This window comes from Camelina sativa, chromosome 16 (genome assembly GCF_000633955.1).
Source record: "Camelina sativa cultivar DH55 chromosome 16, Cs, whole genome shotgun sequence".
NCBI classification, from domain to species: domain Eukaryota; kingdom Viridiplantae; phylum Streptophyta; class Magnoliopsida; order Brassicales; family Brassicaceae; genus Camelina; species Camelina sativa.
Genome location: NC_025700.1, coordinates 18,635,502 through 18,663,195, shown reverse-complemented (window position 1 = coordinate 18,663,195; position 27,694 = coordinate 18,635,502). Strand labels below are relative to the sequence as shown.

Below are 27,694 nucleotides of genomic sequence, written 5' to 3'. Positions count from 1 at the left end.
AAAAAAAAAAACTTGCTTGTTTCAGAGCTCGAGTTATACAATCTCTCTATCTGTACACAACTTTTATCTAATCTCAAAGTCACCAACGTTGCAAATTTCTATTTACAATCGAACACTGTAACCTATCCCCAGGATTAAAAGACCAAAATTTCTAAAAAAAGGTGAAACCTTTAGGATTCAACGACAAGGGAAAGAGGGAAACTTTTCACAAGGCAAAACTCAAACCAAGAGACGACGGCATTTTTTTCTCCTGTGGAACCATGTCTCGGATCCAAAACGATCACCAAAACCATGCGGATCTAACAACATCTTCGAAAACAGAACCGATTGTAAATCGACCTTACCCAAGAAGCGATCATCCTCACCGGTAAGCGACAAAGAAAGAAAAAAAAAATCTCACCGCAAAACCCGTTTCCTTTACCCGGAGAATATCCAATAAGCAACCCAATACGAGACCGATGTAAAAAAAGGCGAGAGAGCTAGAGAGAGTAATCGCAAGAGAGCACACGCAAATGAGACCTTTAACAGTTTATACTGTTATCGAGCAGACCCTTCTAGGGTTCCGTTTTTTTTTTTTTTTTTCCTCTGTTGATATACCAAATTGAGATCCCGGTATATCTTTAACCGGCTTGTATTTTCCGGTTCGGTTCACCAATTTCTCTTTTTCACTCACAAAATTTACTGGTTCATCAACGTGACAAAGAAAACTAAACCCGAATTTTATAGGTTTTTGATTCAATCGTGTATCATCAGGTTGCAATATACTACTAATTTATTCGATATTTGTGCAAACACTAATAGATTGACTAATCTGTTTGCTTAATTTAAGATAAAAAGATTTTATGATCGAATATTAAAAGCATTTATTAAGGAAATAAGGAAGATCATCTGGTAAAAATAAAATAAAAATCAGATGCTGGCAGGTGACACGTGTCGATCATGACTAAGGATTAAACGAAAGCGACAAAATGGGGAGCACAGAGCACTCTCAGAAGGAGGAGATGGACGGCGGAGATACAAAGAAGCAAAAAAGTAGTCATCAAAACCAACGGCTGAGATCTTCTTCTCGGATCAGACCCAACAGAGGAGAGAGAACTTGGATCCGCTTTTGTGATCTGGATAAGATGACGTGGCGTCCATATCCTTGGGACGTTGTGCAGAAGAGGAAGAAGGAAGAGAGAGAGAAACAGTGTAAGAGGCAGCACGTGATCTGTCACGTGACATCCGATTCCTTTTTCACAGTTCCACTTCCACTATGTAGCCTCGAGTTTTTTTTTTTTTTCCTCCTTTTATGAAAAAAGAAACAAAGTTATAGATTTATCAGCTCCTAGAGATGCTAAATTTTAAGAACAGAGTAGTGGTGGTCCTTGAACGATATGATACCAAACACCAACGTAAAATAATTTGAATTCGTTCATTGTATCATTTACCGAGAGCAATCCCATTGCACATACTCATGGGATATCTTTTATTTTTTTACTCCCTCCGTTTCAATATATTGGATATCTTTTATTTTTTTACTCCCTCGGTTTCAATATATTGGATGTTTTGAGGTTTATTTGGTGTTTCAAAATATAGAATGCTTCTTATTCCTATATAAAATTAATACTATTTTATTTTTTTTAAGTGTTTTATCTTTAAAGTTTATTGCTTTTAGTGTCCAAGATTACAACTTACGATACAGTTGACAAAGTTTAATTTTTCAGATTTATTTATTTTTAGTCCCAAAAAAGTTTCTTCTCAACACCCACTATAAAACCGGAACAGTTGTTACTTCTACATATCAAAATAAAATAAATTTATTTTAAACACTCAAATGGATCAAAAAAAAAATCAGAAGGAAAAAAAATCAAAGAAGAAGAAGATGCTCAACCCAGTCGCCCAATAAGTGCAAGCAACCCTCGAAACTTTGATTTAAACAAAAAGATCTATTTCCACGAAGGATCGATTGATCCCAACAAAGAAGTAGAAGAGGCTATGTTGGTTATGTTNTTTGGTTATGTTAAAGATTTATGTGCCAAGTATTTTTTAGCTTCTCTTTCTTCTCTATTGTTCTATGTGAGTTTCTTTCTTCTGGTTTCTTACGATGTTTAAGGAACTAATAAGACTATAAAAATAAAAATAATCTAAATAAAATATTTTTGCCATTTCGAATAATCTTATTGATCTGCCCACTAAGTCAAAATCTTAAATTTTAAAATCAAATAAAAATCAATCATAATTTAATCAACAAGAAGTCTCCATCTACTGGAAGTGCCGATCATTAACATTATCCAAACACATGACAATAATAATTAAAAAGAAAAACAACAACAACAAAACAAAACAGCATAAAGCGATTTTTCAGAGAAAAAAAACAGAGCAGTTAAAAAAAAATAGAGCAGTTCACGAGTTCGACAAATTTAGTGTGTTCAACACACTTTGGACTAATAAAGGATCACAACTTATTTGTATAGGAAGCTGATCATCTCTTTCCAACACCGATTTGCTCATATGTGGTGTCTTGTACTTGTTTGATCCTCCAACTTTCATAATCTCTTGCATGCACAATTGAAGAGTTAGGAAAATATGGTTTACCTTTTCCGTAGGGTAGTTTTCAAAAGACTCTTCTACCGCACGAACAAGATCTTCGATGGTTTTTGGACACTCTTTATGCTGTAACGATTGAATAGCACTAAAAAATCCAAGATCTAAAATATTTAGATCCGGTGAGTTTGGTGGCTGACACATCAACTGGATATCAAAACCATTACTTGATGCAACTTCTTGGAAATCTTTATCCCCACATTCAATATGTGTTCTTGCATTATCTTGTTGGATGAAGATAGTTTTCCCTCGATCTTCTATTGGCCACTTTTCATGAATAACAGAAAGAACCTTTTCAATCAAACATGCTTTTATATCTTCTCTTTTGACCGATGTTGCTGCCTTTAGTTCCAAAGTTCCAGCTTCTCTATTTTTACTTCGTCTCTTAGCTGGCTCCATAGTAACAAAAGGAAATATTCCAATCTTTCCAGAAAATATCTCCGTTCCTTCCTCGTCAAACCTTGGACGAGCCATAGCAGCTAAAAACATTACTTTTCCGATGTAATTCTTACTTTGACATGTACGTAGCGGCTCTTCTTCAGTCGGAAGTAAATAGTAGTTCTCCGTCTTCTTTGTCATGTAGAACCATTTTTCATCGATATGCACCATATTGTACATATCAACAAACTTTGGTTCATGAGGTATAGTATGTTTATCCAACATAGAAATGCAAAATTGTAGTCTACCTTTCAGATTGTCTTCCTTCAAATGAGGCTTGATGCTATTGGTATGACGTCGAATAAACCCTTCTTTCTTCCGTCTAAATAATGTTGTAAGACTCACATTCATAGCTATGGCCATCGACCTCAAAGTTGTTCGTTTATGGAGCGGAATATCAGTGACTTGGTGTGGCTCAATCAAGATTCTTTTGCGACCACAATTTATAGATCTGCGGTGAGATACATCCACTGTTCCAGTATTATGAACCGTTTCTATTGCTCTTCGCCAAATCTTTTGCACCATTAGTATAGGCACCGAAAAGTAATTAGAAACTTCTCTGGTAACAGTTCTTCCAAGCACTCCATCATTACTCCTCATTAGTAAAGCATTGAAAATCATCCATCGCTCTTCATTTGATAGATTTTTTCTGGTTTGTCCCGAATGTTGTACATTTTCGTTTTCTGTTTTAAGAAGATAGATTTAAGAAAACAAATTAGAAATTAAACTGTATAAGTCATGACGTTAAACTATGTAACAACAAAATCGTAACTAATTTTAAAAGAGCCTAAATAACTGGAATAATAGAACAATTAGAAAATTATCCTCAAACAAAGAATATGAGAACGTGACTAATTAAGAAAAATTAACAGAGAAAAAGTAGAAACTAAAAAATTAATCAGTAACTAACTTCAGTTTTATTATCGTTGAATCCAACCACAGGCAATCAAGCAAAGCTTTCTTGTCGTCTTTAAGAATCTGAGATGAAGAAATCAGAACAAAGCAGAGAATCAAAGAGAAGAAGAAGAAAAAGATATGCATTGTGAAGAAACTAGTTTTTTTTGTTTCTAACTGTAAAAGCATTTTCACTCTGTGTGGTTCTGATTTAACTTTGTGTGGTTCTGTTATATGTGGTTGATGTTACAGGAATTTAACATTGAGAAGTTGAAGCAGAGAAGAAGATTAAACAAGAGTATGAGAAGAAGGAGAAACAGGTCGATGTCAGAAAGAAGATGTGAGCTCTCATCAACATCTCTTTTGTTTGTACTGTGGTCTGAGAATTATGTGTTCCTCTTTTCTTGCTTTAGATCTATCTTTGTTTCTTTAAGAAAGATAGATAGAGTGTGGTTATGTCTTGATTTTAGGCCATGGCTAATTGTACGTGTTTGCTTTGTTCTTGCTCGTTTTGTAACAGTGATTACTTAATGCAACTGAATGCGTCGAGGATCAAGGTTCTACAAGCTCAAGATGACATTGTTAATTACAAACGATTGATGATGATCAGAGGGATGAGATCACCTTGAAATTATACAATGGTTTGAATTGTTGAAACTTGTTTTGGTTTGTGATTGTTGTGCAATGAGAGGATGTTTGAGAGTTAGATGGAAAATGGTTTTGGTTTATTTGATTGTTGCTTGTAAAACAAGTTCTCTGATTTTTTTAAGAAATTTGACACCCAAAAATGACTAATGGGAAGATAAAAAAATAAAAATAAAGGTGTGAAGATCTAAACTTAAATTAATATTATTTTTAATATTATTAAAAGTTAAAGACACTAATTTGAGGATGTAGAGTGGGTTTGCTCTGACATAACATAACTCGAAAAAAATATTGTACTATATTTAATTAACCTTGGGAGTTTCACATATTTGAGTATTGAATCAAATATATAGTAGTAGTATTTAGAAATACCCACTACCCAATCATATATGCATTTCTTTTTTGGTCCACGTTTAATTATTTCATCGTTAATCCTTATCTTCAACGGATTATGATGTTAGGTAGTTAAAGCGGGTGAAAAAAAAAAAAAAAACTGATTCCCCAAATGTTTACACGATTCAGCACATGATTTGATTCCATATGGTCCGATCGGAACAATGTTCGTTCTGTATAAATTGATGATGACCATAAATATTCAGCCCACGAAAAGGTCCACAACGTTCACAGGTGTTGATTTTTCTAGCTCAATAGGCAGGTATACAAGAATTTCTAACTAAGCATGTCCGAAGGATCTATAGAATATATAGATTAAGATCCGGATTAATCAGGTCCCGGTTCGGATCCTAAATTGGATATTCCTCTTTTCTCGTTGTTCATCTTTTCCAATTTGATACGAGCTCTGAATCTCGCGATGAAATCATCAGCTTTGGTATCTATGTCGCGGCTCGTATAGAACATACTCCCGTCGGTGGACTTACCTTCGCCTGATTGAGCTACATCAGGATCATCGGGTTCGTCGGAGCTTATACTGATGTCACTAGCCATCTTGACGTAATCTACAGGCGGCGTAGGGATTGATATCACTGGTGATTCGCTTCCAGTGTCTAGGAATTGAGCTATTTTAGATAGGAAAGTTGGTTTAGATGTTCGTGGATTCACCGGAGCTTCACCAATCTGTTCTATCGGTGGGCGTGATTCCAGTGGAGCTTTACTAAATGTGTGTGTATCAACAAAGCTCTGTTTAGGTGGAGGCCATGGATTTGTTGGATAACCTCTCTTGATTTTACTTTTGTTGTACGAGAAGAGCCTCTCTCTCTGAAAAGAAGGAGGTGGAGGTGGTGGCCGCGACGGCGGTGGAGGTGGCCGTGACCGCGGAGGAAATTTTTGTGGCATGGGAGGATCTGAGCTGAAGAATAAATCAAGGTCATCCTTGCTCTGTTTTTGTTGCTTCTTCTTCTTACTTGCATCCCCGGGAGGGAGAGAGTATATAATCTTGACCATCTCCTAGGCTCGTCGCTTCTTTCCACTACGTTCGATATCGTATCTTCATCTTGTACTTTTGCTTCAAGCCTCTATAATGCAATTTCCCAATCTTTTTCACCCTTGCCATTCAGAAAGGAACCAAGTATCTTGAGGGACAATGGAAGGCAACCAGCTAGCTTGGTTGCCCGAACTGAAAGCTGTTTGAAACGATTATGAGGAGGTTGCTGCTTAAAAGCAAACTGATAGAAGAATTGGAGAGCTTCATCATATCGCAGACGCTTCACTTCATATACGTTTTCCAACCCTTTAGCCACAAACAAACTAGAATCCTGAGTGGTTACGATAACTCTACTTCCTTGACCTAACCAGCTAGCAACCTTACACACATCCTCCACTTGTTCCCTATTTTTTCTACAAAAGTTTCTCTATAAATAGAGAAAAAAATAGCAATTTCTATTTTAGAGGTGAGAATAGAGGTGGGTTCAAAGTTTCTCTATTATAGAGAAAAAAATAGGGAAAACCAGTGGAAAACCAGGGAAAACCAGGGAAAAAAATGGAGATGGTCTTAGTGGTTGCGTAGTTGACTTGGTATGCTTCGTAGTCCTATATAATTTTAAGTATCGGTTAGCACTTAGCTGTAAATGTATTGAAAAAAATATATCACTTTGAAATAGAATGAGTGATGATGTTACATGGAAGAAAAGCAAAAAAAAAAAAAAAACTATATGGCTACTTTGAACTAGTATTCAATTTAATTCAACAAAATAAGAAAATATAAAAATGTAACGTGTTTAATCATATATAACATATAAAACCTAATATATTTCATCAGACTAAATAGTATTTTTCTACTAGTAATACTTGATTGGACAAAAGAAAGAAAAGAAAAATCAGCCACCCTTGCAGGTTTAAGTTTAAGATAGTTGACCTCCAGATACAATGAGATGCTCAGCTTATTCTTTTGTTTTTTTGTTCATTTATAGTCTTCCTCTTTGTTGAAGTCTATCCTTCCGTATGGCTTCTTCATCTCCATCTCGTCTCCAGAACTACGATGTGTTCGTCAGTTTCCGTGGGAAAGATACCCGCAGGAAATTCGCAAGCCATCTCTACACAGCACTTCGTTATAGGAATATCATTACTTTCAAATACGATAGAGAGATTGAAGCGGGTGACACAATTTCCGATGAAATCTGCCAAGCGATTCAAGATTCTAGGTTCGTTGTGGTCATTATCTCGGAGAACTACGCTACTTCTAAGTGGTGCTTGGAGGAACTTCGGATGATAATGGACTTTCACACTGAGGATATGAGCAGAGTTGTTCCTATCTTCTACGGAGTAGATCCCTCTGACGTGAGACACCAGAGAGGAAGCTTCGACACTGCTTTTCAATAATACAAAGCGCCAGAATTGATGGAGAAGGTTCGCCAATGGAGATAAGCGCTTGGTCAGGTTGCCGAGTTAGCAGGCGGGCACTCCGATGAAATGTGAGTGTGTTCTGTTTTTTTTTTGTCCTTTAATCACAAAGATATAACAAATTTGGAGCGTTGTATTACAATGTTTATGTATCTTTCAACCATGCTTTTTTTCATATCAGCTTAGACGAGGCTACAATGATTAAGGATATTGTTGATGATATTTCAAATCGGTTGCCATATATGTGCATCCAATAGATTTCGGAAATGTTGTTGGAGGCGAGGATCACATGGAACGAATCACTTCTCTGTTGGATATGGGATCCGAATCTAGAGACTAGAGTCATATGATAGGGATTTGGGGAATGGGAGGCATTGGCAAAACCACTCTTGCTAAGTGTCTCTATGATCGATATTCTCGTCAGTTTCCAGCTCATTGTTTCATAGAAAACGTTAAGGATATATGCAGAGAACATGGACGTATATTTACAAGAACGAATGCTTTCCGTTATCCTCGGTAAAGAACAAGTTGTGAAGCTATGGAGTGTAGAGCACAGATCTCAACAGATCGAACTAAGGCTTAGTCATCGAAGAGTTTTTCTTGTCCTCGACAATGTGAACGACGTGCAGCAGTTACTTTTCCTGGCAGAAAAGCCAAGCTGGTTTGGTTCAGGGAGCCGAATCATTATAACCACACGTGACAAGGGTTTGCTCAAGACACGTGGAAGAAGACGACGCACTACGTTTGTTTAACCACTTTTATTTTCAAGGAGGAACCCCACCCTCTAATAGTTATAAAGAACTATCAGTCCGAGCTTCTCGGCTTACCTATGGTCTGCCTTCTGCATGATGTGCGTAGTTTTTATCACTTCAAATCTTTTATTTTAAATGACCACACAACTGCTCCAAGTGCACAGCTAATCGGTAGTAGTATTTAAGGATCGATCCCACAGAGAGAGAGTTGTTGGTTAGAAAATCTGTCGGAAGAGATGTAAGACTAGGACTCAATAAAAATGGGGTTTTGGTTGTAGTAAGCAATAAACATAAATAAAAGCAAGTAAAATAAATAAATAAAACAAACGTTGGACATCAAGGAAAATCGCAGGGGTTCAATGATCTATCTATATAGGAAAGTTTAGGGTTAGTTTGTTTATCTAAAACTCGGACTACGAAACACGAATGAACCGTTAACTTATAGTTCACAAGCTAACCGTCTAAGATCACTATACTCCGTTACTCAACTGTCGCAGGCAACGACGCATAGATCAAAGAATTTAAAACATGTTCGATTCTAATCCATGAAATTCCATAGGTAAGGGATATGTGCTTCCTATGAATCCCCACACATCTAAGCTAGGTCAAACACACATGCAAGCTTTTGGTAAAGCATACACGCTTTAGATCATAGTTAGTTCATGAGGCTAACTTAAAGCATTAAGCAAAAACTTAGAATTAAAGCATAGAATAAACTAGAATATAAATCTTACAAACCCTAAAAGTTGCCACATAAACTAAGATCATCTCCCCCCTTTGATTATCTCTTTAAACCCAACTAGAAAACTCTCTAGCATGTTTAAGAGAATCATCAAAGCAAAGATTAAATAATTCATAAACATAAAATAATAAATAGAGAAAAAGAGTTTAGATATTACTTCAATGATTGTCAAACAAAGTGTAGGATCTTCTTCCTTTAGAAAACTAGAACAAAAGATGGAACAAATAAAGAGAAAGAGTTTGGTGAACTTCAAGGCTTCAAGGAGAGGAACGAGAGAGAGAGCTTCTGGTCGTGGCTGTTCTTCTGGTCGTGATCTCTTTGGATGCAGGTGAAGGCACACTCTGGTACTTTTTCGGCACACTTCAAACCCTAGGACTTAAAAGAGTATTTATAGGGTTTTGTCTAGGTTTAGGGTTTTGTAAGGTTAGAAACATCTTCTCTTGTTAAGTGCATGGAAAGGGGCGGCATAGGAATTTTCTAAAACGTGGTGAAGACTTGGACTGGGCCACCGTGGTGGTCGCTGGTCAGGCCTTCAATAAAAGCTCATTGGCTGAATGGTTCTTCTTACGTCGGTTTATAATACGTCTCGATAAATCGGACATAACTTCCTGATGAGTAAACTAATTGACTTGATTCCACTTCGAGGTGAAAGATGGCTCTCTCAGCTTTCCATAAACACCAAATACGTCGAAATGTGAATTGTATAAATTCTTCAAAAGTTGCCCGTACTATAAAGTTCTGAATCTGTCCTGAAACATATTTTCCTTGTTTTTGGTCCTTTTTGCTATAAAACCGGTAAAATTTTCTTGAAACCTAAAATACTTGATAATAGACATTAAAGCATTGAAATCATACTAAACTATTTCTAAATGCATACTAAAACTATAGCTAAAATGGGTAAAATAATGATGTTATCACTGCCCTTCAATCATTTGGTTACATTTGGGTGAGAAGACCACCTTGGCGGAGTGGAACGAAGAACTGCTCATACTTGAAACTTCTATACCACAGAGTATTACGAAAATCTTAAAAAAACTAGCTGCGATAGTTTAGACACAAGAGACAAAACTCTGTTTCTTAATATTGCATGTCTTTTTATTGGAGACCATGTTCGGCGTGTCAGGGCCCTTCTAGATGAAGGTGAATCTAGAATAAAAGGTTTAGCGGCAAAGTCTCTGATCGACATATCTACCGATGAGTGTATAACCATACATGCTTTGGTAGAACAAACCGCAAGAGATCTCGAGCTTGAAGAAGCTATAAGCATGCCCGAAAGTCAAGAATCATGTGGGATCCTGAAGAAATTTGTTATGTACTGGAAAATAACAAAGTACGCCTTCTCACTCATCTTTTTTAATTATATGCTAGGCTAATATATCGTTTATCTCTATGCCAAGTGATTTTTTCCGTTGCAATCATCAGACGAATGATCAATTAATTGAATGCTTGTCACTACATACGTGTGAGATGCCTACAAAATTGTTTGTGATGGGGAGCGTGTTTGATTCTATGCATAGCCTCAAATATCTCAAGTTGTACAAGCATTCACAAGATATAGACTCTAGGCTGCTGCTCACTTCTGACGTTTCTTCGACTTCCGGCAAACTAAGGTTACTGCACTGGGATGCCTATTCACTTAGAGCCCTGCCTACTGTATTTCCTTCGTACTATCTCGTGGAACTCATTCTACGTCATAGCAATCTTGAAACCCTTTGGGACAAGAAGCCGGTAAAACTACATTTATGGAAATTTTGGACTTGTTGTATCTCTTTGATATAAGTCCCTCTCTAAACATCCCTTGTTTTTTGTTTAGGATCTGAGGAAATTGAGGAAACTAGACTTTTCAGGTTCTAAAAGTATGCACAAAGTTTCAGATCTCTCAAGCGCCATCCAACTCGAGGAGGTGAATATGGAAGGCTGCACATCGCTGGAGCAGATTCCAGCGTCCATCGGTAGGTTACCTTCTCTAAGAAAACTAAATATATCAAAATGTGATGGCCTAAAGAGCCATGTTGTCGTTGTGAAAGAATCAACAGACTTTCAAAGATGCAGCAACATGCAGTTTCGGCCTATCGTATTGGAGTTTCCAGCTGCTGTGGAGACACTAATACATCTTACAGATGTATCTGTCGAGGGAGAAATCAGTATATTGTTGTCGTCCCTTAAAGAGCAGGCATGTCACTTCTCTTTTAGTAACGAGCAACATATCCGAGATGAATCGATGCTTTATGGTTTCAGAACACTCAACATCATGCGGTCCAACTACAACAAGTGTGGTGCTTCTTTCACATGCTATAGCTTTGCAGACTTCCCCATCTTGACAGAATTGAATCTAGTCAACTTGAACATTTTGGTGATCCCCGACGACATTGGTCAACTGGTTTCCTTGGAGAAACTAGACCTCAGCGGAAATGATTACAAGAGCTTACCAACAGGCAACAGCTATGAGAAACCTTTCCAAGTTTAAGTATGTCAAGCTTTGTAACTGTCGGGAGCTCAAAGCATTACCAAGACTACCTCAGGTGGAAATACTCATACTCTCAGACTGCGTTACCCTCAAGTCATTTGGGGAACTCTCTCTAGATGAAGATCCGAGCATGTACAAAATTTGCTTGACCTTTCCCTCGACAACTGTAGAAGTGTTGAATCTTTATCGGCTCAGCTTGTTCGCTTCACCAACTTAAGAGGGTTAGACCTCAGCGGACATGAATTTGAGTCGGTGCCTATGGGCGTCAAAGATCTTCCCTCGCTTGTAACTCTCAGCCTTAATAACTGCAAGAACTTCAAATCATTAACAAATCTCCCATTGAGCCTCAAATGTCTCAATGCACATGGCTGCAAGTCATTGGAAACTGTTTCGGTTTCCAAAAATCATTCTTTAGACAATGTTGATCTTGGCCATTGCTTGTGTTTGAAGTTAGATACTCATCTAATCACTCAACTTCAAATCCATACAAGCAATGAGGTAAAGCTTTCCGAACTCCTCCTTGTACATGCAAATCATAGTATGTAAAGCCAATTTATGTGGGTTTTAATCAATTTAATTTGTTGTAGGTATCATCACAATGCAGCTGCTTATATGAATCAACAAAGACCTTCCTACATCCCGTGCAGATTTGGGCAGCCATTTTGCCTATCGGTTTTGCTGCCATTGTCATGATGTTATGTCTTGATTTGTTGCCTTTCATTAATTTTTGTTGGTAATCTGCAGACCATATTTACATCAACCATTCCAATGCATACTATTTTTATGAGAAAATAAAACTACGTCAAGTTTCATATATAACCCCAATGGCCAAATTCAGACTTTTTCTTTATATTTATATTTTAGATGTGTAAATTCAATATAAGAATCACTAAGCTTGAAGGTGGATGTAAGGCCTGAACATATACAACCAGCATTTGTCTTCAACTCAGTCTTATTCTTATATTGAAGTTGCAAGTACTAGTTGTGGAGATGATAATTCTTCACAAATCTTGTTTTCAGCAAAGTCAGGTTAGTTTGTAAGATTCTATAGTTTTACTCAATTTTTGATCCTTATCTGGTTTTAAAAAAGGAGATATGATCGTCAATATTAAAAGACTCTTTTGCTTGGTATTTTGACTTTTTTTTAAGATATGTGGCCATGAAAGGGAAATAAGGCGGTACAGCTAGACAAGAAAGAGATAATTTTTTTTCACACTGGTCAAGTGGTCCATCCATTTACTGTATCTTTTGACCCAGTCCGTATTAAAAACTAAACTCATGCATGACTCTTTGATGTTCAAGATTCATTTTCCTATTTCCTAGTGTGGTAGTACAATTTGTATTTCTTGGGAATTTTGAACAATTAGAAAATTCATTTTTTTTTTTTTGGAATACTTTTTCAAAGTTATAAAATGAATTTGTCAGTGACAAAGGTGTAGTCAACTTCATTCTTGGCTCCAATCAAACGCTTCACTTTACTTTCTCACACTCATAATGGCCTCGTTCTCGACTTTTCTCCACTCAGCCACCTACTTACCTTCCCATTCTGAAACCACACTCAAACCTCACTCCTCCGTCGTCTCCTTCACCGTCCGATGCACCATCTCCGCCACTCCTCCCTCTCCTCCACCTCCTAAACACCGCCGTTCCCCCGATGAGAACATCCGCGACGAAGCTCGTCGCCGTCCTCACCAACTCCAAAACCTCTCCGCACGCTACGTCCCTTTCGACGCTCCACCGTCTTCAACCGAATCCTACTCCCTCGACGAGATCGTCTACCGTTCACAATCCGGTGGTCTCCTCGACGTCCAGCACGATTTCGCCGCCTTGAAACGCTACGATGGAGAGTTCTGGCGTAAACTCTTCGACTCTCGCGTCGGCAAAACCAATTGGCCGTACGGATCAGGCGTTTGGTCTAAGAAAGAGTGGGTTCTCCCCGAGATCGACGATGACGACATCGTCTCTGCTTTCGAAGGCAACTCAAATCTCTTCTGGGCTGAGCGATTCGGTAAACAGTATCTTCAGATGAACGATCTGTGGGTGAAACATTGTGGAATCAGCCACACTGGCTCCTTTAAAGATCTAGGCATGACTGTTCTTGTTTCCCAGGTCTACCATCTTTAAACAAAGCTTACAACTTTATAATCCTCTGTTTTTGCAACTTTAACAAAGTTTAAAACTTTATAATCCTCTGTTTTGCAACTTTATAAAGTTTACGACTTTATGATGCTTCTTGTTTCTCAGGTGAATCGTCTCCGGAAAATGAACAAACCAGTCGTTGGAGTTGGATGCGCTTCCACTGGAGATACCTCCGCTGCTCTATCCGCTTACTGTGCTGCCGCCGGAATCCCGTCGATCGTGTTCTTACCGGCGGACAAGATCTCCATGGCTCAGCTTGTTCAGCCGATTGCAAACGGAGCGTTTGTGCTTAGTATTGACACTGATTTCGATGGATGTATGCATTTGATCAGAGAAGTGACGGCAGAGCTTCCGATTTACTTGGCGAACTCTCTCAACAGCCTCCGTCTCGAAGGACAAAAGACGGCGGCGATTGAGATATTGCAGCAGTTCAACTGGGAAGTTCCTGACTGGGTCATTGTTCCTGGAGGCAATCTTGGTAACATCTATGCGTTTTACAAAGGGTTTCATATGTGTAAAGAGTTAGGTCTTGTTGATAGAATCCCTAGGCTTGTTTGTGCTCAAGCTGCTAACGCAAATCCACTTTACTTGCACTACAAATCTGGTTTTAAAGAAGATTTCAATCCGTTGAAAGCAAACACTACTTTTGCTTCTGCGATTCAGATCGGTGATCCTGTTTCGATTGATAGAGCTGTGTATGCGTTGAAGAAATCTAATGGAATTGTTGAGGAAGCTACGGAGGAAGAGTTGATGGATGCAACAGCTCTTGCTGATTCTACTGGGATGTTTATATGCCCGCATACAGGTGTGGCATTGACGGCATTGATGAAGCTGAGGAAGTCTGGAGTTATAGAAGCTAATGATCGGACTGTGGTGGTGAGTACAGCTCATGGATTGAAGTTTACAGAGAGTAAGATTGATTATCATTCCAAGAACATAAAGGAGATGGCTTGTAGATTGGCAAATCCACCAGTTAAGGTTAAAGCAAAGTTTGGTTCGGTTATGGATGTTCTCAAGGAGTATCTTGCGAGCAATGAATCTAAGTGTTAAATAAGCTTTGTTTTGTTTGTGTTTCTTAAGAAACCATTATTGTATCTAGGGCATCTATCTTCAGGTCCTATGATATTGTTGGCTTGTGTTATTAGAGGAAGTAATGAAATTGCGTTTCTTTGGACTTGTGAAATTGAAGGACTGGTTAGTTCCATAATCATATACATCAAAGTACAACTACATGTGCTCTAACAAGTACTCACGGGACCTGTCTTGTTATATATATTTTGTTATCTCTTTCTCTTTCAGAATAAAAAATCAGAGTTCCAATTTCTTCTTTAAAACCAAACGAACTCAATATTGAGTTTACTTCTTACTTGAGGGAGTAAAACTAGTTCGAAAAGCAGCCTCTCCCTCGCATCAGCAAAGCTTCAACAGTAGGTACAACGGCCAATAGAGCCACAACGGCCGGGAAAAGGCCAACTACTTCCACTGCGAATTGGTTCAGCCTCACCAACTACAAGATTCCATCCTCCCACGTCATGTCTACGAAGTTTCAACGCCTTCTCTGCTCCTTGTTTCAGATCAATGTAAGCATATCCCAAGGAAGCACCGGTTTGACGGTGTGCGGGAACAAATACGCGTGTAATCTCCCCAAATGAAGTGAAATAATTACTCAATGAGCTCTTGATATCATCCACAGGAATGGAAGGGGTCAAAGCCCCTAACAGAGATCGTTTGACCATTGCCACCAACAGTCTGCTGGTATGGAGAAACTTTAGCAGCTGCTGGTATGGTAAACGCAGCTGGTATGGTAAACGCAGCTGGCTTGGCACTTGCAGCAGGTTTATTTGCAGGTTCCTCAGAAGAAGATGGTTCATCCTCAGACGAACTGGTCTCTGTCTTGGTTGGAGTAACTTCGTCATCTCGAGAAGTGTCCATGTACGATGAGTCCTCGCTGTCAGAAGCAGCCTCAGCAGGAGGCTTCATGGCAGGAACTTTCTCACCCTTTACTGCGATCAAAATCGCCTGTAGATCTGCCTTTGTTGCCAACAAATACACCTTTGCTTCGAGCCGCTGAAGACGATCAGCGATTCCTTTCATAATCTCCTTCATCTCAGATTTTTCCTTCCCGGGATGAGCAATTATCACATCTTTCTTCGGCTTCTTCAGATTCACTTTGGTCTTTAAATCATCTTCCTGCTCCCTCTTGAGTTCTTCTTTCAAAGACTTTGTGGCCTTAATCACGGCAGGAGTTGCTTCACCTTTGGTTGCGGATCTCTTGCTAGACTCAGCCATGGAGAAGATGAGAAGAAAAGAGAGAGAGAGCGATTCGAGCCCTAGCTTGTTGCTTAAGAAAATATATATTAGGTTAAAAAAATTATAGAATCCCCTATATATTAATGTTATGAAATTGATAATTAAATACCTTTAGGAATTTATTTGTTGATCAAATCTTTCATTTTAAAAAACTAATAGAAAAGCACATTGCCCGATATATATCAATGACATATTTATGTAAATAAAAATGAAATCTAAGAGCATTTATTAAAAAAAAGCACTGCGAGGGCGACACATCAGTTTTTATGAGAGTGCTTTTCTATTATTTAATTATTAGAAATAAAATACATTTCACAATCAATAAAAAAAAATTATTCGTTTATTTACCACTTTTATACATTTTCTCATTGCATTTTAAACTTAGGATTAGTTTAATTAAATCGTTTTGTCTAAAAATATTGTTTTATATATTTAATTGCATAGTATGTAGAAAATAATGTGAAACATAAAATATGTGAATTTGATTTTTAGAAACACATAAAGACATCAAAAATTTCTACATCATTTTGAAATTCTTTTGCAAGTTCCAATATTTCACGGTGAAACATATTTTACAGAAAATAAACGCAAATTTGAACAAACGAAAAAAAAACTCTACTTACATATCTTAATTATTTTATTCTTAATATTTTATTCATCTTATTTAAGTAAAAAAATTTACTTACGTATCTCTCAAATAAAAAAATTAATTCATAATATTTTATTTAAATCGATTTATACCGCATATAATGCGGGTTGATACTTAGTGCTTCTTTATAACGATAACACAGCTTCTTTGTTATGCAACATGGTGGTGGCCGTATTGAAAAGCCCCGGTGAGACCCTAGAATCTTCCACGATACAAAAATCTATCTTAACATTTTTGAAGTACATTTTTGTGTCATCTTCTCTTATCTTTGTATCCAAACAAGTCTCAACTAAATTATCTGCAATTCTTACAACCAAACACAATTATTTCCTTATTTGATAATATTAATTTCCTAAAATCTATCTACCTAATTTAAATCAATATGTTAGATTAAAATATAATTCTCCTTTCACTTTTATTTAATCTTATATTTCATTATTTTAATTACTATTTAATACATAAAATTAATAAAATTTTATATTTTTTCATCATATGATGTGATTTTTTATAAACGGATATATATTTTAAAATTTGTCTTACTATATTTGTAACCAAACAAGTATATCCACATATAGAGCTCAAAATATATTTTTGGAGTACAATAGGATGCCATCACTTTTTGCTAACTTCGGATTAGGTTTTTAACTAAAATTATAACTGATTCAATTATCCGGATCCTCCTTTTGTCGAATATTTTGGGCCTGTTTTTAATGCATAGCGTACTTATTTACATCCAATTAATGCCCATTGTATCTTAGGAATTAGAAAATATTTAATTTGTATGCCGAATTTCTAGGGCCGACTTAGACAAAAAGAATTGATAACACAAATTATGTAATCACATCCCTATAATATAGCAACTAATTCAAGATGAATACTTCTTAGAAAATATCTAATTTACGTTTAATAAAAGATTACATATTTGGTAAGATATTATTAGCTTTAAATGTACACTATTAATCCAATAATATCAACTGAGAATCATAATAAGAATATATCATATCATTCATTCCTAAATCATAACTAACCAAATCGTAAAATGTATATTTTCAACTTGCAAATCAAGAGTTTTTACAAAATCCTACCTACAACCGTTAACAATATATATATATATATATATACATATATATGCAATTCATCATCGACTACAAGCACTTCTAAACCATTACAGTGTCATATCAACAAAATAATAGACATATGGTACACGGGTAAAACGTAGTAGGGTTTAAAACTGGATACTAAATTTGTGTTTTTTTCATGTATACACAACAAGATTATACGTATAAGAAAATTTAATAAATGTAAAGAAAAAACAACAATATAGTAAGCCACAAAATGCAACAAAAATAAAATAAAATAAAAACCAACGTTTCAAAAAAAGCCCATTAAGAAAGAAATAAACTCTATACGCTTGGGCTAAGGCCTGTAACCCGTTTAAGATCCAGATTCATCGAGTCCGGGTTCGGGTCCCAAATTGGATCTCGCTCTTTTGGCAGAGTTCATCTTCTCCAATTTGAGTCCAGCTCTGAATCTCGCGATGAAATCATCGGCTTTGGTATCTACGTCGGGGCTCGGACAGAACATACTCCCGCCGGCTGATTGAGCTACATCCGACTCATCGGGTTCGTCGGAGCTTATGCTGATGTCACTAGCCATCCTGACGTAATCTCCACGCTTCACAAATTTCCAAGCCGGCATTTTAAACGGCGGAGGAGGAGGCGGCGGCGGGATAGGTAACAATGGAGATTCGTTTCCTGTGCCTACGAATTGAGTAACTCTAGCTGGCGGATTCGGTTTAGATGTCCGTGATTCCACCGGAGCTTTGCGGAGCTTCGCAATTGATGCTCGTGATTCATATCTCCGTTCAGGTGGTGGCGGAGGAGGAGGAGGCGGTGGATTTGAATTGTTGGTTCTTTTGTTTTTACCTTTTTTAGATGAGAAGAGCCCCTGTAAGAAAGGTGGTGGAGGCGGTGGCGGAGGCGGCGGTTGTGGCATTGTATAGACCAATGGAGGATCGGAACCGAAGAGTAAATCGAGGCCGTCGATGCTCTGTTGTCTCTGCTTCTTCTTCTTCCTCCGTAACGCTATCAGAAACTCTTTGGTTGCTCCTCCTTTCTTCTTCTCTTGTTTATTGCTCCTCTGATACACAGTCGTCGGAGGCGGGATCGGAGTTGTCGGAGGCGTCGCCACCGCCACAAATTCATCTCTCTCTTTCTTATCTTCCTTTGGAGGAACATCTTGGTACACTCTTTTAGTCTTCCTCTTCGCTTGCTTAGGTTGTGGAGGAGCACGTGGAGGAGACGGGATATACGGCGGAGCAGATGGCACTGTTAGCTCTTCTTCTACTACTTCAGCTTCCGCCGTCGCGACGACCTCAACTTTCTCAGCTTCGGAAACGTCGCTTTGTACCTTTCTTCCTTCTCCGTTGCTGCCGTCGTGGTCTGGTTGAACTACATCTTCCGGCGGTGGTTTAACCTCCTCTTGCCAGTTTCTGTAACTTTGATTAGGATAGATCGGATCTGTATCTTCTTCATAACGGCATTTACTTACACGTGTATCATCGTAAAATCTCCACCGTTCATCGTCTTCGTATTCCCGGAGCCTCAGATCTGGATACGAGCTAACACTCCTTAATCTACTAAACCTCTTGTACACCGTCTGATCGCCACGATCATCGAGCCAATAACGCGGTGTAGCACCTCCTCGATCGATGATGGACGGCGAGTTGGAGAACTTGTTACTGACATCTTCTTCTTTGTTATGATTGGTTTCGTCATTATTGGAGTTGCGGCTGAGGAAGCCGCAAAGGACGGCGAAAAGGACGAGAACGAAGTTGAGATAGTCCCAGCTTTTACGGACTAAATGAGGTCGAAAAATCTGTGAAACAGAGGAGAAGAAAGGAGGGATAATGAAGAAGACTATGAGGATGGCTGCTGCTCCGGCGAAGAATATTTGAGTGGCGACGGTGGTTGCACGGCCGCCGAGACTTGCGGTGCGGCGGAAGTAAGTGTTGCTGTTGCGGCGTGNCCGTCGCGACGACCTCAACTTTCTCAGCTTCGGAAACGTCGCTTTGTACCTTTCTTCCTTCTCCGTTGCTGCCGTCGTGGTCTGGTTGAACTACATCTTCCGGCGGTGGTTTAACCTCCTCTTGCCAGTTTCTGTAACTTTGATTAGGATAGATCGGATCTGTATCTTCTTCATAACGGCATTTACTTACACGTGTATCATCGTAAAATCTCCACCGTTCATCGTCTTCGTATTCCCGGAGCCTCAGATCTGGATACGAGCTAACACTCCTTAATCTACTAAACCTCTTGTACACCGTCTGATCGCCACGATCATCGAGCCAATAACGCGGTGTAGCACCTCCTCGATCGATGATGGACGGCGAGTTGGAGAACTTGTTACTGACATCTTCTTCTTTGTTATGATTGGTTTCGTCATTATTGGAGTTGCGGCTGAGGAAGCCGCAAAGGACGGCGAAAAGGACGAGAACGAAGTTGAGATAGTCCCAGCTTTTACGGACTAAATGAGGTCGAAAAATCTGTGAAACAGAGGAGAAGAAAGGAGGGATAATGAAGAAGACTATGAGGATGGCTGCTGCTCCGGCGAAGAATATTTGAGTGGCGACGGTGGTTGCACGGCCGCCGAGACTTGCGGTGCGGCGGAAGTAAGTGTTGCTGTTGCGGCGTGATTGAAGCCAAAACGGCGTAGACGCGTCTCCGTCTTCTTCTTCCATACTACTCTTTGCGTTTTGTTTTTCTAGTATTATTATTTTGGCTTTTTGAGAAAGATAACTTTTTACTATTAGTTTGGAGTGGTTGGCTTACGATGCTGTGTGATGTGTTGCTTTTATGCTTTGTAATGCTTGGGGAACTGGGTTTGGTCTCTCTCTCTCTTTTTTTTTTATATAGATATATTTTTTTTTTTTTGTGGATTTACTACTTTACACAACACAAAAATATGTCTTTTGTCTTGGTCTTGGAATATTTTGATATGTTATTTGACATATGTTATTAGAAAAATAATCGGATAATGAACGAATTTTGTCAAAAAAAAATTTCATTTATATATAGAAACGTCGTAGAGATACATTTCACATTTCGCGTAGAGGATATCTAAGCAGATGTATGTATGTTCAAATTAGTAGTTCTAGTTGACTATACCTTTACCCTGTAGATCTGACCAGTTCCTGAGTTTGAGTCTAGACAAAAATGAAAAAACAAAGGAGATATATTTGTTTACATTATATGTCCCTAGTATGGGATATGTAGTTATACTTCATAATTGATTAGTTGTATAAATAAATTTGCAACTGTCACAAACTATCCATTAAATATCTGAAGAAAAAAAATCATATCCACAAACTCTAAAAACCACATTTTTTTCGAAACTTTATTAACTTATATAATAAAAGGTTCTAGTAGCTCCTAAGTCTTAATTATCATACCCTCGAGAAATGATACTCAATTATTTTGGTAATCCCACAAAACAAAATAAATGGTTCAATTGCTACATACGTTTCTTTGGGAGATTTTTTTTTGTTTTGTTTTAATTTTCAAATGACTTTTAAGATAAGCTGGAAAAATGGTGGTATTTGCTTGTGAAAGTTGGAAATGGAAATTCAAAGGCACCTTACTAATAATACAGCTGGATTACATGTAGCAAATACATTTTGGTACGTCAAATAATCAAACTGTTCAACGGAATCATATGTCTAACGTGTTAATAAACACGTTTTCTATATGAAGCAGCTGATGCGTAATTTAGTCTTTTAACATCTAATTTCGAATAATAAACTGCTAAATGTTATCTTTATATTATCAAAATTAAAATAGTTATATTAATAACTAGCGTTTAGGTCAATGGAGGAGGGCCGGTGTTGTCGTGGCTTTCACAAATGGCTAAACCGTCAAATGCAATATACATATGAAATCTTAATTTCTTGATAACTTATCTAAAAATGATATACTTTCTTTTACAATCCAGAGTTTTACGCGGTGCCAAACTGCCAATGATTAATAAAATAGCTTTCTAACACACTTATGGTTTCACACGTCACCAACCACATTTGTAATTGATTTCTATTCTTATCCAAATTAGGAAAAGAAATATTTACATTTCGGACGGTATGAATGAATGTAAGATGGTTAAGGTAAGTTACAGATTAATACAAAAAGAAAAAACGTGAACGGCAGGATTCGAACCTGCGCGGGCAAAGCCCACATGATTTCTAGTCATGCCCGATAACCACTCCGGCACGTCCACCTTTTGTTTATTGTACTGCTTTACCACTCCTTAACTCAACCTTGAATCACTTGGATCCAAAACACTAAAAATTCAGTGTCAAGTAAGTTATGGAAATGTAAAGACAATCAGTAAAAAAAGGATAGTAAAAGGAGAAAAGAGAAATGCAAGAAGCTTAATGTGACAATAGTCTCAATTACAATTTCAATTGCCACATCTCAAAACTATTACAACATATTCATCTACTTTAATACCCAACCAAAAAAAAACATATTTTTTTGCCTATTTCTTCTTCTTATACATACGAATCCCAAAGTTTCATGAGAAAAAAGGAATGTAATTATAAATTAGCTATGCATCATCTTCTTAATCTTCAGTCTTCTCCTCCCCAACCCGCATTTCCATACCTTCTTTTTTCTTTTCCTTTTCTTTCCCCAACCCCTCTAACAATATTGAGTAAATATAATATGTAAAAAACTTGTCGACATTAGATCCTTAACGATCTAAACTTACCCCCAGTAAAAAAAAAGTAAGTAAGCGTACTGTTTGTAATTAAGCTTCAAGTTCTGGTCTTGAACTTTCTTTGAGCTTTCAAGTCAATCACAATGATGGATATGTTGTCTTTACTTCCTTTTTGAATAGCAAGCATGGAGAGGTAATCAGCCGCCGCTTGGCAAGCTGGGTCAGTTCCTTTGCCTCTCTCTGCTATAGGTGGTGCACCGTTCTTCTTGTGCCACATCAAGATCCGTCTCCTAGCCATTTCGCAAGCTTCTTGGTTGTCCATTACATCCCAAAGACCATCACTGGCTAGTATGAGACACTCATCTTCTCTTGACCGCGGCATGAATGTCACTTCCGGTTCTGGGATCACATATGGCTTCAGATATCTGTCACCTGCATAGGTCCAGAGGAGGGAAAAAAACGCCGAGGAACTAATGTTTTATGAAGGAGAGTAAATTCATAACCAAGGTAAGGTTTGAAACCAATAATAAGCCAACTCACGACATTCATAAATGCATTAGTGGTCATCAAGAGAAGCATTGCTTACCTAGGGACCTAGACATGGCAAGAACACCAAAAACACGTGCGCCTTGCCATTGTATAACTTTACCTCCAGCATTTTCTATTCTGGCATATTCATCCTCTCTATCTGGCTGCAGAAAAAGAGAAAGAATTAAGAAACAATTTCATCAACTCGGTACATTAGAGGGTGTTAACTCTTGGATAGAAGGGAAGAAAGGAAACTCTTTTTACTTTGTGATCGACTGATAAGGGCATGGCTTCTTTGCCACGGAATAATACCGCCCTTGAATCCCCGCAGTTAGAAACTACTATATGTGATGAGCAAACCAAAGCAACCACAGCAGTTGATCCTACGGTCTCAGAGGCAACAGCCTCAAGAATCTTATCAGAAGAACCAACAACGGCTCTGCCAATTTTTCCTCCAATCTCACCATCAACGGTTAGAAAACAACTAGTGAAGACTTTCTCCCATTGGACCTGCCTACCCTCTCCTGTGTTCCTCTTGCATAACTCATCTTTTATATGTTCGATTTCTTCAGCCAAAGCAAAATGGAGTCTATCTCGGCAATAGTCAGCAACCTACAAGCCATCAGTACATTTATTTAATAGCTACGGATTTTAACTGAAAATCCCAAAATCAAAAAGGTTATCTGGATTCAAAGACTACGATCCCAGAGAATATAGAGAAAATGAGAATAAAGCATACCTTATGGCCTCCGTGACCATCATAAACACCGAAAAAATGAGCAGTGAGGTGTGTGAGGCTAGGACTCATACCCTCATGATCTCCCATAAGCATTTTGATAGGCAGTTTAAGAAAATGAGGCAACACGGCAAAAGCATCCTCCATCTCAGATCTATTACCTTGAATGGAAACGGTTCCCCAAAGCGGTATGCAATCTAGTTCATAAACACTTCTACCTTTGACCAGCTGATTACTATTTTCTTCAGGCAAGCGAATGACAACCTCAGAAGCCGTTACACCTGAACCATCTTCTACACTTGAATCCTCAGCAATAACAACTTCAGCAGTGGGAACCTGCTCGATGCTTGATTCGCCAACGATAATAGCAGTTGCAAGAACTCTCCCGTTGTCTATTTCAGACAAGCTTAACTCAGAGCCAGCATCAACAACTAATAAGCCCTCACTAATGACTGCAGCACTATTATCATCATCCTCCACAACAGAGAGTAGTACCTCGTCTTCATCTAAAACATTAGTAGAAGAAGAAGAAGACCCGCTTTTCAACAATTCAGATTCACCTTCCATGGGGGATTCGTTGGAATCAGATAACAAATCAGCAGAATCAGTAACATTCTTGAGCTGAGTGATCTCCACAGGTGGTGATGAGTCACACATGGTATTAGCTAAGCTAAGAGTCATTGCAACAGCAGGAGTCATCTCTTCCATGAGGTCCCCCAAAATCAGAGATCTCCCCACACTTCACCACACACCACACACCACACACCACACCACAGAGAAAAAGAGGAGAGATATCGAGTAAAATCTATCTTCAAAGATGTCAATCATTCAATTGATTTCATCTTCTTCGTCGATACCTCTAAAGCAACGGTTTCATGATCTTGATTTGCTTGCTCCATTACAAAAAAAAAGTTTTATAATATATATATATATATATATATCAGCGACTCCAATGCCGCTTATTGTTCTCATGCACTAGCTAAGCATAGTTGTAAAACACACACAGAGAGAGAGAGAGAGAGAGAGAGAGAGAGAGAGGACGAATCAAGGAGGAGGATTAAGTACCGGAGGAGATGAAACAGATCTGAAACGGATCCTCTGTATCGCTCGATTTTTTACACACTCTCTCTCCCGAATCCCAAAAATACCAAACAACTTTGGGTTTGATCTTTTCGCACAAATCCTTAAATCTCGATTTCACCCTATCAGAGAGAGAGATCACAAACAAAAAGAGCACTAATCAAAAAACTTACTTACACAAACGGGGGTCGTGACAAAATTCACACAGACACAAAAGAAAAGAAAAAAGGCGGAATCAATAATCACAAGAGAAGTCTAACAATTCGACATCAGGAATCAAAGTAGACGAAACATGAATCTATATATATATATATATATATAAATAAAAGAAAGTTTCAGCTTTATTAACCCAGAAATAGAAAGATGAATGGAAAAAGCTTCGTTCTTAAGAAGAACACACTAAGCTCAAATAAATAAGATTTAAAAAAATAAATAAAAAAGATTCAACATAATAATAAATAGCACAAAGCTTCATCACTATAACACACAGGAACAAAAAAAAAAAAAACTTACCAGTTGAATGAATCTCTTAAGATATTCGCATCTAAAAAATCGAACAGAGGGAGAGAGAGATGGAACAGAGTAAAGTAAAGATGTTCTCTCCTTTGATTGAGAGAAGATGATTATTATTATTATTATTGTTGTTTCTCTGGGTCGAGAGAGAGAGAGAGAAGGGAATATTGTGTGGTAGTATGCTTTTTTCTCTCTCTCTGTTTCTTCTTTTATTCCTTTTTACAAAATTATTTAAATTAAATTAAAAAAGGAGTATTTATTACGAAAGGGGTATTATTAGAAGGACACGTATACATACACACACAAGCCTTTTTGAACTTTTTGTCCTTTTATTTTCCAAAACTTTTTTTTTTTTGTCCTTTTTTTCTTTTCTTCAGGCAACACGTGTCGATCAGCTAACAACAACATATGTTATTTTAATTCCCTTTTTTTTTTGTTATAATTATGATAAAACCAAATATACTATATATACTAACCATGCCTAGTGACTAGTGTGATTTGTTTTCGATCTCAGTTACCAAAACAAGAAATTAAAACGCATTTGGCTTCTCTATATATATACACTAGATTTTCCCTTCTTTTTTTTTTCCTTTAAGTGATTTATAAACTGTAATTTTTGTTTCTTTTTATGTGTAAAAACATTAATATGTCCATAAATCATTTATACAAATCCATTACTATTTGACACGTAGATAAAAGTTATTGATTTCAAATGGTAATCATGAAGGTGTGATATTAAGTGGCCAAGTTTTAGATATGTGAAATATTAATGATTTATATATGAATAATATTCTTCTTTTTATGTGTATATGACTAGTTGTGTGAATTTTTAAATATGAAATTGAATAAATTGAAAATCGGTTAATGAGATATGGATGAATGAATCTTGACGAATGCAATCTTGACGCTTCATATATTTGTTCAATGGATGTTATTTTCCTTCTTTTTTCGTTTGGATGTTATTTTCTAATTGACGTTTTAGGATTAATGCGCAGACTTATGATTTACTATTTTTAAATAATTTTGCTACTATATATATATATATATTAATATATATAAAAATTATTTTCGTTTTTTTTAATTGTAGAAATTTTGAAAAATATAATTTAATGTTGATTTTTTTAATAGTTCACATAGGTTTTCTCATTTTGTAATTGATTTTTTTTTTTGAATTACTAAGAGGTTCTGGACCTAGGTCCGTACATTCCTTCAGGGGAGGGACCGGCGTATTTTATATGGTCTCTTCCCAAGCGTTGTCCCTCGAATCGGCGACCTCTAGACTTTTGCCAGAGAGACTTTACCAGTTGAATTACCGACGCTTGGTATGTAATTGAATTATTAGATATATGCATGAACAACTTTGTTTTGAGAGATTTAATCATTCTACAATTCTTGTCTAAAACGTCAAAAAATATATCAAATAAAAGCTTGATCTAAGGATGCATATTTTGTAACAAAGAGTTTTTTGGTTAACTAAATTTTATATTCATGTTAGCTCATCAATTTCTTGAATATGATTCTAGAATTTGTTTTTTAATAAGAAGTTCATATAATTTTCTTTTTTGACAACTTTTAAATATTAGAATATGAATACCAACATTCATGAATTTATTCAACTATCTTCCTCTTTGTCTCTATATTTTTCTAAACTAAATTCAACCATTTTATTCAACTATCTTCCTCTTTGTCTTTGTATTTTTCTAAACTAAATTCAACAATTTTATTCAACTATCTTCCATTTGATAGTAAACAAAACCTCATTCTTCTTCATATATAAAAATTTAATTTTTAGGGACAAACTTTCATGAATTTCTCTACAATATTAACCAATATCTCGATCATTGCTATAACTCTTCAAACTATTGACAAAATTGTAACGCATTAACCATACATTCATACATTCATTATGGAATAAATCATGCATACTAGCTAAAAAATAATCAGCCTAAACAAATAATAATATACATGTTTTCTCCTGGTAAGAATAACACAAAATGATTGTTATCAATGAGAAAAATCAGCCTAAACAAATAATAATATACATGTTTTCTTTTGCGAAAACTAAAAAAGTATAATCTTTATGGAATAAATTGTCTTAAAAAGTACTAATGTATCGATGAGAGACGTATAAGAGATGGTGATACAAAAGATGGAAGACGACAACCAAGAAAATATCATATATATGTGATCGCAACTTTTTTGGTTGGTCCTTTCTTTGGCTACGTAAATCAGAAACTGCAACGTGTGTTTGTTTTTTTGCAAGTCAATTTAATCGCAATAATTTCGATTTCTACCTCCGCCCACGTGGCTATCTGATTGATCCGGGACGGACGACGATAAATAATGAACACGTCCACACACTTCATTTTGTAGCTCACAAAATGTCAAATTCGTCGATATATCATTTGCTGTCGTGCTATTATTTAACCGAAACTCAAATTCCAGTTAATATATGCTTAGAAAGTCTAAAACATGCATACTAGTTAACTTTAGTACTTATCAATCAAGACAAAAAAAAATTATCAACTTAGTATATTATACAATTTCATTTAATCGAAACGGTAGCTATTGTTATAAGTTCGATCGCACCAGCAATTTCTTAAAAAATACTCCTTTCTAAAGGTAAATTAAGAGTTGAGAAATTTTCCTTTTTGTTTGTTTGTTTCACAAGACAGTTGAGTTGTTTGACAGACCCCCCCCCCCCCCCCCC

General features: G+C 37.0%; 7 protein-coding genes and 1 non-coding gene across 12 annotated transcripts; 3 read left to right on the top strand and 5 right to left on the bottom strand.

Moving 5' to 3' along the window:
* Positions 2,386-3,624, bottom strand: LOC104753806. The gene has a single exon (XM_010476003.1). The coding sequence runs from the start codon at positions 3,622-3,624 to the stop codon at positions 2,386-2,388; it is 1,239 nt and encodes a 412-aa protein (XP_010474305.1).
* On the top strand, positions 6,961-7,338 carry LOC104753804 (toll/interleukin-1 receptor-like protein). Its single transcript, XM_010476001.1, has one exon. It carries the CDS (start codon positions 6,961-6,963, stop codon positions 7,336-7,338), a length of 378 nt encoding a protein of 125 aa, XP_010474303.1.
* LOC104751130 (disease resistance protein RPP4-like) lies at positions 9,813-12,112 on the top strand. Of its 3 annotated transcripts, none has more exons than XR_002035994.1 (5): positions 9,813-10,183; positions 10,276-10,581; positions 10,667-10,805; positions 10,906-11,818; positions 11,908-12,112. XR_002035994.1 is itself a non-coding variant. In XM_010473018.2 (5 exons), the coding sequence occupies exons 1-4, from the start codon at positions 10,139-10,141 to the stop codon at positions 11,318-11,320; spliced, it is 930 nt and encodes a 309-aa protein (XP_010471320.1). In that variant the 5' UTR covers positions 9,813-10,138; the 3' UTR covers positions 11,321-11,818; positions 11,908-12,112. The 3 variants fall into 3 exon arrangements, 2 of the variants coding, with proteins under 2 accessions (XP_010471320.1, XP_010471319.1); XM_010473018.2 differs by having other exon boundaries at positions 10,881-11,818; XM_010473017.2 differs by having other exon boundaries at positions 10,667-11,818.
* Positions 12,669-14,633, top strand: LOC104751129 (threonine synthase 2, chloroplastic-like). Its single transcript, XM_010473016.2, has 2 exons — positions 12,669-13,429; positions 13,565-14,633. The coding sequence occupies exons 1-2, from the start codon at positions 12,815-12,817 to the stop codon at positions 14,507-14,509; spliced, it is 1,560 nt and encodes a 519-aa protein (XP_010471318.1). The 5' UTR covers positions 12,669-12,814; the 3' UTR covers positions 14,510-14,633.
* On the bottom strand, positions 14,709-15,769 carry LOC104751128 (nucleolin 1-like). Its single transcript, XM_010473015.2, has one exon. The coding sequence runs from the start codon at positions 15,746-15,748 to the stop codon at positions 15,143-15,145; it is 606 nt and encodes a 201-aa protein (XP_010471317.1). The 5' UTR covers positions 15,749-15,769; the 3' UTR covers positions 14,709-15,142.
* On the bottom strand, positions 17,638-20,300 carry LOC104751127 (histone-lysine N-methyltransferase SETD1A-like). Of its 2 annotated transcripts, none has more exons than XM_010473012.2 (2): positions 20,073-20,300; positions 17,638-19,405 (listed from the first exon to the last, which is right to left on the bottom strand). In XM_010473012.2, exons 1-2 carry the CDS (start codon positions 20,155-20,157, stop codon positions 17,853-17,855), a joined length of 1,638 nt encoding a protein of 545 aa, XP_010471314.1. In that variant the 5' UTR covers positions 20,158-20,300; the 3' UTR covers positions 17,638-17,852. The 2 variants fall into 2 exon arrangements, with proteins under 2 accessions (XP_010471314.1, XP_010471315.1); XM_010473013.2 differs by having other exon boundaries at positions 17,638-18,791; positions 19,459-20,298.
* TRNAS-AGA lies at positions 21,605-21,686 on the bottom strand. The gene has a single exon. It is a non-coding gene; the product is annotated as a tRNA-Ser (tRNA).
* Positions 21,825-25,167, bottom strand: LOC104751126 (protein phosphatase 2C 16-like). 2 transcript variants are annotated; one of them, XM_010473011.2, is made up of 6 exons: positions 24,985-25,167; positions 23,395-24,593; positions 22,920-23,267; positions 22,714-22,819; positions 22,209-22,559; positions 21,825-22,108 (listed from the first exon to the last, which is right to left on the bottom strand). In XM_010473011.2, the coding sequence occupies exons 2-5, from the start codon at positions 24,097-24,099 to the stop codon at positions 22,225-22,227; spliced, it is 1,494 nt and encodes a 497-aa protein (XP_010471313.1). In that variant the 5' UTR covers positions 24,100-24,593; positions 24,985-25,167; the 3' UTR covers positions 21,825-22,108; positions 22,209-22,224. The 2 variants fall into 2 exon arrangements, with proteins under 2 accessions (XP_010471313.1, XP_010471312.1); XM_010473010.2 differs by having other exon boundaries at positions 21,825-22,559.

What these genes read in the sequence shown, in the direction of transcription:
- LOC104753806 (XM_010476003.1), bottom strand. Translation starts at nt 3,624, where the DNA reads ATGAGGAGTAATGATGGAGTGCTTGGAAGAACTGTTACCAGAGAAGTT.
- LOC104753804 (XM_010476001.1), top strand. Translation starts at nt 6,961, where the DNA reads ATGGCTTCTTCATCTCCATCTCGTCTCCAGAACTACGATGTGTTCGTC.
- LOC104751130 (XM_010473017.2), top strand. Translation starts at nt 10,139, where the DNA reads ATGTGGGATCCTGAAGAAATTTGTTATGTACTGGAAAATAACAAA. An exon ending in ATGTACTGGAAAATAACAAA is followed by an intron (nt 10,184 to 10,275) that starts GTACGCCTTCTC and finishes TGCAATCATCAG; the next exon opens with ACGAATGATCAATTAATTGA. An exon ending in CCCTTTGGGACAAGAAGCCG is followed by an intron (nt 10,582 to 10,666) that starts GTAAAACTACAT and finishes TTTTTTGTTTAG; the next exon opens with GATCTGAGGAAATTGAGGAA.
- LOC104751129 (XM_010473016.2), top strand. Translation starts at nt 12,815, where the DNA reads ATGGCCTCGTTCTCGACTTTTCTCCACTCAGCCACCTACTTACCTTCC. An exon ending in TGACTGTTCTTGTTTCCCAG is followed by an intron (nt 13,430 to 13,564) that starts GTCTACCATCTT and finishes CTTGTTTCTCAG; the next exon opens with GTGAATCGTCTCCGGAAAAT.
- LOC104751128 (XM_010473015.2), bottom strand. Translation starts at nt 15,748, where the DNA reads ATGGCTGAGTCTAGCAAGAGATCCGCAACCAAAGGTGAAGCAACTCCT.
- LOC104751127 (XM_010473012.2), bottom strand. Translation starts at nt 20,157, where the DNA reads ATGGAAGAAGAAGACGGAGACGCGTCTACGCCGTTTTGGCTTCAATCA. An exon ending in TTACTTCCGCCGCACCGCAA is followed by an intron (nt 19,406 to 20,072) that starts GTCTCGGCGGCC and finishes GCCGCACCGCAA; the next exon opens with GTCTCGGCGGCCGTGCAACC.
- LOC104751126 (XM_010473010.2), bottom strand. Translation starts at nt 24,099, where the DNA reads ATGGAAGAGATGACTCCTGCTGTTGCAATGACTCTTAGCTTAGCTAAT. An exon ending in ATGGTCACGGAGGCCATAAG is followed by an intron (nt 23,268 to 23,394) that starts GTATGCTTTATT and finishes GATGGCTTGTAG; the next exon opens with GTTGCTGACTATTGCCGAGA. An exon ending in CCTTATCAGTCGATCACAAA is followed by an intron (nt 22,820 to 22,919) that starts GTAAAAAGAGTT and finishes CTTTTTCTGCAG; the next exon opens with CCAGATAGAGAGGATGAATA.